At 46.6% G+C, this 10,000-nt stretch overlaps 1 protein-coding gene across 1 annotated transcript in view; it reads right to left on the bottom strand.

The window, feature by feature from the left end:
• The window catches only part of col5a1 (procollagen, type V, alpha 1), a 156,079-nt gene that overhangs the window by 121,587 nt on the left and 24,492 nt on the right, over window positions 1–10,000 (bottom strand). The window contains exon 2 of the mRNA XM_079523820.1: window positions 8,805–8,972. Within this exon, the coding sequence (XP_079379946.1) occupies window positions 8,805–8,972 (168 nt within the window). The remainder of the gene's footprint in view (window positions 1–8,804; window positions 8,973–10,000) is intronic.

The raw sequence follows: 10,000 nt of genomic DNA, 5'->3' as shown, positions 1-10,000 counted from the left end.
ATAGAAGCATGTGATGTAGTTCCTGTCACTATAGAAGCATGTGATGTAGTTCCTGTCACTATAGAAGCATGTGATGTAGTTTCTGTCACTATAGAAGCAAGACAGGACTTGTGTAGATGTAGACAGAGAAGTCAGAGGTCACGCTAAGGGGTGAAAGGCACTCCATTGCACTGACGTAAGGAGAGGGGGGAGGGGGGGCTGTCAAAATACATATTTTACACGTTGCAATTCCCGGTAGACAAGGAAACCTATAACAGCCACACACATGGAGCTGGTCATTATAATATTTCTATAGTCAATCATTGTTTGTCCAGCACCCGGGTCTGCAGAGCTTTCTATAACCATAAAGCCTGATCTAAAAGCTACACTAAAAAAGGTCGCCTAACTTTGGAAGGAAACAAGGAAAACATGCACATGTACATATGATATTCTATTTTTGCACTCTTATATGCTATCCATTTGTCTGCTGTGTTTTGCTGTGTTTGCTGTTTGCTGTTATATTATATACTGCTGCATTGTCTGAAGGAAGGCAAGCAAACATATGTTTTACTCTTACAGTATGTACCTGTACACAAGATAAAGGTAACAATAAACAACCTTGAGCTCTTACTCGTTGCTTTGCTCGAGTGAAGTCTAATGTCAAAGTGGGCTAGGGTTAGTAGTACGCGTGCATGCGGTGTGTGTGTGTGCGTGCGAGTGCGTGTGCGTGTGTGTGTGTGCGCGCGCATTGTGGGGGGATCGTGTGTCGCCCGAGGAATGTACGTCTCAACAGACCTCCAAACCGCCACTGTCTGGCCCGCCACATTCACGCTGTACTCAGCAGACAGTGTGTGTGAGCTGAACACCAGGGATCACCTGTTTATGTAGCTTTATGGGCAGTGTGGCCACGATGATTTATCTGGAAAATGAGGAAAATGAGTGTGTGTGTGGTGTGCAGGTGCGCATGCGTGCTCGCGCGCACGCATGATCTCGTGTAGGTGAGCCTGCGTGCTCTCGCGCGTGCGCTCATGCGTGCGCTCATGCGTGCGCTCATGCGTGCGTGAGTGCGTGGGAATGGAATGGTTGTGTCTCCAGTAGCACTCAGATTTACCTTGGCACCACCTCTCCTCTCCCGCTGTCAGACGGGGAAAAGTATGGGAATGACAGCCTATCACACGACGAGACTCCTCCTCCTGGCAGCTCAGCCGACCAATAAGACGCAAGCTAGTGTTTCCTGTCTACTGAAATAATGGAATTAACTAACTTCTTAAACCCCACGCGCTCTATAGGCCACCAGTGACTTTTCACTTATATATTTGCTGAAAACAGCAGATCGACAATCTTACAACACGTCCATCTACAAGCGCACTACCTTGTGAGCTTGTAGATCGGCAATCTTCGCCCAATGTCCCCCCCCCCCCCGGAATATAGATGCTGTGATTCACGTTCGTAAATCAATCAAGAATCAAGTTAAGAGTTAATTTGGTTCCACTCGCACACTGTTCGCCGTGATTTCACACACACAGTGTGGGCTTGATTGAGTTTTCCGTTGGACAGGTCTGTGGGACAGCCATTAGAGTTAATAGCCCTGTATAGGCTTCACTCACTCACTGGTTAGAGAGGGGGGGTAGAGGCGGTTAAGGGCGAGTGTGGTTTGCCACTGCAGCTCCATTTTCGCTGCGCCGGCATATTCCTCCGTCTTAACTCCTCCTGACATCTGCTCCCCACTAATACTCCCCCCGGCGCAGCCACGACCATACACAGGAAGCTCTGGGAGAAAAGCCCCCCCGAGCTCTGGGGGGAAAAGACTGCCATGTGCGGACGGACGGACGGACGGACAGACGGACGGACGGACGGACAGCTCGCCTGGCACCACCACCACCACGTGTCAGCATTCATGAGCCCAGGTGTTGAGCCCCGAGAGGCTGCATTGAGACAGAAATGCGGTCATTCTGTCTGTCGCGACCAAAAGGGAGGACAAAAACGGTGCCGCGGCGTGCCGCGAGGGACCACCATGCTGTAATGGAACTCGCGTGACGAAGATGGAGAGAGGCCTTCGTGAACGATAAAAATCGGTTTTGTTCATTTAACTCGGGTACACGACTTGGATTGGTATTCTCCCCATGGCTAAGAGTGCGCGAGCGTGCGTGCGTGCGTGCGTGCGTGCGTGCGTGCGTGCGTGCGTGCGTGCGTGCGTGCGTGCGCAGTGAGTCAATGCTAACGGATATGTCTTTGTATTATAGTGAAAAACTAAATGTTTCCATAACAGCAAGCAGTTTGCATGCTATAAAATAATGGAAGCCATTGTTCTCGCATGAATACAAATCTTAAAATAAAATCAAAAGCCTATCGATGATGCCACTGCGGTATAGGTGCCAGGCGGGATTCTGAAGTCGTATGAGACACAGAATGAGTAGATTTATTTTACCAATTTTATCATGAGCGTTAGTGAGGACAAATTATATGAAGATAGGTTGAACATATTGGGTGACTTTAAGGTTGTAGCATCCTGAAACATCATGTTACAACAGGGTGTTGCATGTATTCAGGACCACCCACGCTATACAGCCAGTCCTCACCGTGGTCAAGACCCCCAACTCAAAGCCCCCCCCCCCCCCCCCCCTTCTAGTGACTCCTTCTAGTGACTTGCAATGCATCATTCTTTCCTTGCTGCTTGTTGTGCTGACATTGGCATTAATCCACTGCAACAAGCCCAACATGAGAGGGGGGTCGGCTAAAGAACTCCCATGGAATTCCCCCGATAATTCACCCAAAGGCTTCAACTACAGTGTGTCTCTTTTTAGAGAAACGATAGTTGTACTGAACCGCACTGCACCGTTCGCTGTACTGCGTCCCGTGTATCGCTTCTTGTCCGATAGATGCGAGTTCCTGCGCCGTGATTCAGATTTCTGTCCAAATGGAAGCCCCTTTAGTTGTAATCTCATTTCTGAGGGGGTCTATGTTGAGCTATGTTGGGTCACGTGTTCTGGTTTATTTAGATTTGATTATGTGTGTGACCACAAACGTTAGATATATGTTTGTTTAGACAGATTAGATGTTTAGCCATACTTTCTTTATTGATCTCACACTTGTATAAGTGGCTTTGGATAAGAGTGCGTAAATTGTAAATTGTGGTACATGGGGGAAGACAGTGTGTACATACTGTGGTTATGTGTGTGGGGAAACTTTGAGACCTCGTCATAAAATAAGATCAATCAAAATGATGGAGTGAAACACAGCAAAATGTAAGATCAATCGAACACGGCGCCGCAAACAGGGATAATTGAGCCGTGGAACGCGGAGGAGAGACGTGGGGGGAAATGTAGAAAACCACTTGAACATTCACAGAAGCCCACTTCCTTTCGTTTTACAGACGGAAGGTATCACGCGTCGACCACAAGAAGCCTTCTGTCTGTGTCCCTCCCCGTGTCCCCGTCGTCGTGTCTGCGAGGCTTCAAATGAATCATCTCTTCCAAAAAATGTTTTCCTAATGATTGCATGTCTCGCACTCTTCCAACACATCATTATAAACTGTAGTCTGTGGCAACGGCGGTCACGGGCCAGCATGTTTCCCCCCCGGTCCGATCAAAAGCGCCCGTCACGCACTACCGCGGCTCGTAATCGTGTCATCGCTCGTAATCAGCCGATCTACAAGCTTCACAACGCGTCGCGTCGCGCCGCGCCGTGAGCTTGGAGATCGGCTGCTTTCGACACCGGCCGCACAGCGGGCGAGGCATAATGGGTACAGGAAGTTACAGTGTCTTCAGGCTCAAGGCCAAGGTCGTAACTCCACAGCAAAATGTTGTTATGGGCGAAGGCCAAGAAACGGAGCAAAGGGATCTAATGAGCTCATGCAGCCTTGTGGAACATATTAGACGTTCGTCTTCTTCTTAATGACGAGGTGAACTAAACGAAGCCGCAAGGGCCGGTCGCAAACATGACGTAACTTCAGGTTTTCTACGGCCAGTCTAAAACATGACGTAACTACAGGTTTTCTACGGACGGTCGCAAACATGAGGTAACTTCAGGTTTATACTGCCAGTCTAAAACATGACGTAAGTACAGGTTTTCTACGGCCGGTCGCAAACATGACGTAACTACAGGTTTTATACGGCCGGTCGCAAACATGACGTAACTACAGGGTTTCTACGGCCAGTCTAAAACATGACGTAACTACAGGTTTTCTACGGCCGGTCGCAAACATGACGTAACTACAGGTTTTCTACGGCCGGTCGCAAACATGATGTAACTACAGGGTTTCTACGGCCAGTCTAAAACATGACGTAACTTCAGGTTTTCTACGGCCAGTCTAAAACATGACGTAACTACAGGTTTTCTACGGCCAGTCTAAAACATGACGTAACTTCAGGTTTTCTACGGCCAGTCTAAAACATGACGTAACTACAGGGTTTTCTACGGCCAGTCTAAAACATGACGTAACTACAGGGTTTCTACGGCCAGTCTAAAACATGACGTAACTTCAGGTTTTCTACGGCCAGTCTAAAACATGACGTGACTACAGGTTTTCTACGGCCGGTCTAAAACATGACGTAACTACAGGTTTTCTACGGCCAGTCTAAAACATGACGTAACTACAGGGTTTCTACGGCCAGTCTAAAACATGACGTAACTACAAGGTTTCTACGGCCGGTCTAAAACATGACGTAACTACAGGTTTTCTACGGCCAGTCTAAAACATGACGTAACTACAGGGTTTCTACGGCCAGTCTAAAAATCCCCCTGACAGTGAAGTCTGCAATCTGTAGGACAACGTGGAGCCTCTTAAGAAGCCCTCCGTTCTGTTTTGTATCATATCACAGACTGTTATTTCGGACGCAGTGGAGTAGCACTCTGCATGCACGACGTATGCAATTATAGTATCCGTGTATCCAAACAGAGCCACCGTGTTGCTTCTCCCCTTACGGTAGTTCAAAGTCAACAGAGCGAGTGTTTTGGAGTGCATGAGAGGACATGCAGGGCTACGCACGGCACAGCCTTGCGGCTTCTTTTTTTGCCTTTAAGCCCCTTGAAGGAGACGCAGATCAAAGGTCTTCCGAAGCCCCGAACGCAAACCCCAATGCGAGCCTCCGCTGAAAAGAAACACCGCGACACGTGGCCTACACGCGTTTACTGACGTGGCCGGCTGACTGTCGAAGTTTGTGTCCCACTTTTAGCAACTTTCACAACGTTGCATTCTTCACATTACTGAACATTAACCAATTTCACTTAATTTGAGCTCGTCAGCGAAAGACAACTTATTGCATAAACGGTGAAGAAATTAAGAAGGGCACATTGTGCGGAATATACCGTCTGGCCCATTGGTATCTCAGTCAGAAGAGAAAACATAAAGAGTTTGAAACATTGCTCGGCGGCGGAATTCAAGAACAAGATGACATCCAGGTGCGTGCGTGCGTGCGTGCAAGCGTGTGTTGGGTGGGGTAAAAGGGTAATGGGAATCAACCAAGAGAAGAGAAGAGAAGAGAAGAGAAGAGAAGAGAAGAGAAGAGAAGAGAAGAGAAGAGAAGAGAAGAGAAGAGAAGAGAAGAGAAGAGAAGAGAAGAGAAGAGAAGAATGCTGCTGTGAAGCAGTGAACAGTAGACTCAACCACGGCCACGTCAGCACAAACAGAACGAGGGAAAAGTGGAACCCAGCACCCCCCTAACCCCCCCCCCCCCAACCTCATATCTCCGTTTTTATAACTTTTTATAACATACATGGTTTCCACCCGACATCCGACAAAAATGAATGGCGAGAGTGAGAAATGTACTGTATGTATGTATGTACAGTGTAGGTATAGTGTAGGGATGTCCTCTCATTGTTAATAATAAATAAACTACGGGTAATCTGACTTTGTTATGATCTGATTAGTCTGTTATCTTTATGCTTTTGCCATGCACATCATACAGACAGATACAACCCGTCCTTCGTCTACCAGTCTGGAACTTTCCATAGCCAACATGAGAATGTCCTGTTCGGCTGCTCTCTGTACGATTATATGCAGCAAACACAACTGTACAGCGTTATTGATCAAAATCAACTGATCGATTAGTTGGACTTATAGCATGTTACGTAGACAGCACTAGAATTGCATTTTATGTAGTCATAGCACTTTATAGTATATATGTATAGTATAGTATAGTATGTATCGTTTATATAAGTTTCATTATATAGATATTCCACTGTTACGTTCTTAGCTTACGCATGTTTCATGACAACTACTTTTTATGTATGTGATGTATTGCCATGGTTTTCTTCTTGCTTGTTGTAAATCGCTCTGGATTAAGAGCGTCTGCTAAATGCCTAAATTGTAAATTGTTGGACAAATTCCTATGACTATTAGTGGAATTAGAGGGTTGAAACCCTATAGGTTGACTGTGTAGTTTGTAGGTAAAGTAAAGAAGATACAGAAGGAGTAAGACTGAACTTAGAGTACACTGTGACATAAGCAACACAGCTGCTGCTGATACAATGAATGATGGGGGTGTGATTTAGGCGTGTCAAGGTGACAGTATACTGTGTTGACCACTGTCTATGCTTGGCTCATTGGGCACACCCTGGATGACTCTGGACACACCCATTGTTAATTTCATTATCTGCAGCTGTTACTTAGCCTGTCAAGTTTTTTTTTTAATCTGCTGTAGTTGAACCTGAACTGGAAAACAAACTATACAACACCAGCGTAGGGTTTCATGCCCCTTAAAAAATATATATATTTAGTTGAGCAGCCCTAATATATAGTGTGTGAGTGTCCCTTGAGGGGAACATGAGTAATTTGTGCCTGTGCCTGTGCACTTGTACCTGTGTGTGCGTGCGTGCGTACTTAGGCTATACGTGCATGGTGCATGCATGCGTGCGTGCGTGCGTGCGTGCATGCGTGCGTGTGTGTGTGTGTGCGTGTGTGTGTGTGTGCGTGTGGGGAGGGAGGCGGGGAGGGTGGATATAGGTGCAAAAACCAGATGTGGCCCACCCAACTTCCACGACTACAATTTATTAGCCCCAGTGACATCAAACGTGTGATATCATCATGAGCAATAAAAGCAGCTACCTATGGAGCTGAGGAAAGTAGGGCAACAGACCCGACTTCTTTCTCAGCCCGTGGTGTTAAAACATTACGCTCCTCCCTTCTTTCATTTTTTTTATTGTGGCCTCGGGTGGAAGGTCACAGGGTTGGCCAGAGGTCAAGGCCCCTTACATAGCAGAGGCAGTTAGTAACATGGAGGTTATAGCGCGTCATAAGACACGCCACTAAAACGCGTCAAGACTGTCGTAAAAAAAGGAAAAAGGCGGGGAGAATGTAGGGGGGATGATAGGTCTGAGCAGGAGGAGAGTATAAAACAGGAACAAATGGAGGAGTGTACAAAGAGAACCAAATGGACCCACGGGCCCATTTTTTAGTGGGCGCTAGCCACTCCTATATACAGCTTTTTGTCCATTTGCCATTGACAATGAAAGGAGAATTTACGCCGCATGTGTCTGAGCAAATCGGCATGTCGCGTCATGATGATGTACGATGATAAGAGCGCCCCTCACTTCACACAGGTGTGATTTTTTTATATCACAGCTTAAGTAGTTAACCATGAGCCGCAGCATGTCTATTCTGAGGGGAACGTTCACCCGAAAATGGCCAATTTACACTTTCTGAGCTTGTAGATCGGCTATTTTTGCAAAGAGATTTATTTAATTTGGTAGATGGAAAAGCACTGCCGATTACAGTTTCTCAAGTCTGTTTCTCTAAGAGGTCGAGGCTTTAAGTGGTCAAATAAAATAAAATAAACAGTTCATGTGCGTACTTTATGCTTTGCTTGTTTGCTTCCTCGTGTTCTCAAATAGAAACTTTAATCAAATCCGAGTTACTTTCCACCACTGGGCTCTGGCACGTTCAGCACTGTGCAGATGGGATTCGGTAGGCGTGCCTAGGCAGATGGCTGCTCGAGATCTCAATAAAAGAAATTAACCTCTCTAAACTCGAGATAAAATAAATAAAATGGATGAAATGTTCAAGTGCAGTAAAGTAAGTGAGTGCGGCGAGGGTGAAAACTAGGAGGCAAACATCATCATCATACTATAATTCAGTCAATGTCTGTCTGTCTGAATGTGTGTGTGTCTGTCTGTCTGTCTGTCTGTCTGTCAGAAACACCGCCGTATCTCCTCACCGCCTGCACCAATCGCTCCCACTTTTCACACAGGCATTGACCATAATAATATGGAGGTTTTAACGAAGCCCTTTTTCCAATTTAACAAATTATAAAATAATAATGAATGTATTAGTGAATTAAAAATGTGAAAACGCACGGGGGGGGGGGGCAATATCTCACAACGGGTAAGGGCCAAGGGGCCAGTGAGGCTATTCAACGTTGAAGCTCTCCTCCCTAGTGGTAGGAGGAGGGACTACAGGCGGACCCGTGGATTCATGACCGGGAAACCCCGTGCAGCTGGGCTTTAACATTGAGCGCTCGGTTGCACTTCGGCATTTGACCACCAAAATTTGGTGGCGGAAGTAGACGTTCTGAGACGGTACTTCCGGCAGTCTTCCGGGTGCTTCAAAACGCCACTGAGCAACTTCCACTGACATGAATAGCTGGGGGGGCGGAGCTTCGCGCCAGTTCAGTCTCTATCCTTTATATACTCTATGGTAAGGGCTAGTTAATAAAACACATCAGAGAAAACAACACAGAAATGGACAAAGAGGAAGATGGACGACGACATGGAATAGCAGGTGGATTCATCCAGAAAAAGGGACTGGAAAAGCATCAGCAAAGAAATAAATGGGAGCTGAAGAGTTGATTGAAAGAAGACTGAAGTATATCGTGCGGACGGATACGTACTTGGATAGAGCTGCTTGGTGGGGGCGCTGAGCTGGGCGTCTTTGGCGACCCTGTAGGCCACGTCGGGTCCATTCGTTGACCGCCGATGTGAGCAGAAACCCGTCGTCCTCGATACGCCCTCGGGTAAACTTTGGAAATCTAAAATCTTCAAGAGGTCCGCTGGGTCCACTGTGAAGGAGAGGAGCAAACGGAGAGCGTCGTTAGCTTGTGGAACAGGTGACATGCGTTGTACGTACAGTATAGACAATGCATGTACAGTAGACCAGGGGTTCTCAACGTTTTTGGCCGGGGACCCCCGGAAATGCTTTGGCAATGTCTCGGGACCCCCGCCCCGCCCCCTCCCGACCCCCAATATAAATTGACTGCTACAATAACCTTATACCATTTTGGGGCGGGAACCCCTTTTGGTGTTTTAAGCATTGTTATAATTTAGCTATTGAAAAATAGCAAATCTACAAGCTCATAGCGCGCCACCGAGTGGCGCGCTACGAGCTTGTAGGTCTGCTATTTTTGGGAAAAAAAAAATATATATATATATTTTTTTTTAAATAATTTGGGGACCCCCCGAGGGGTCGCGACCCACGGGTTGAGAACCCCTGCAGTAGACAATGCGTGTTACACTGTGTGCAGCAGCTGCTCCAACTAACCCATTTAATTGATTATTAAAAAAAGGAGGGAGATTTGTATGAAATAGGGCTTAAGTGGTAAATCAGACCGATTTAGTCAACTGTGGTTCTCAAAATGTGTAATGTCAAGGACCCCCATATCTGAGATTATAGACATGGAACCAAAAGGACCCGGAAAGGGTCCATTTGGTTCTATTTGTACAGCCTCAAAGTTATAGACTGGTAAGGGTGCATTTGGAACCCCCTCAAGGAACCCAGAGGGTCCCTGGACCCAACTTTGAGAACCACTGGGAAAAAAATCAAGCTTCTCAATTATTTGATTAATAATAAAAAATAAAAAAATGCATCAAATAATGGCAAGAAAAATGATCTATGGTTGCAGCCCTGACTGAACTCACACTCTTGCGTATCACGTCGAGCAGCATTATGACAGCACAAAGCCCTGCCACCACACGCAGTGCAACCTTCACAGCACCCCCATAGACTCCACATAATACAAGCATAGACAAGGTCTTCTTTGACAGCCCCAGTATGTCCCCCCCACCCACTCAATGGCATGTACACAGTCCC

Source organism: Electrona antarctica, assembly GCF_951216825.1.
Source record: "Electrona antarctica genome assembly, chromosome: 16".
Lineage (NCBI taxonomy): Eukaryota > Metazoa > Chordata > Actinopteri > Myctophiformes > Myctophidae > Electrona > Electrona antarctica.
Note: the sequence above shows the minus strand (reverse complement) of the source record. Positions and strands in the feature narration are given on the sequence as shown.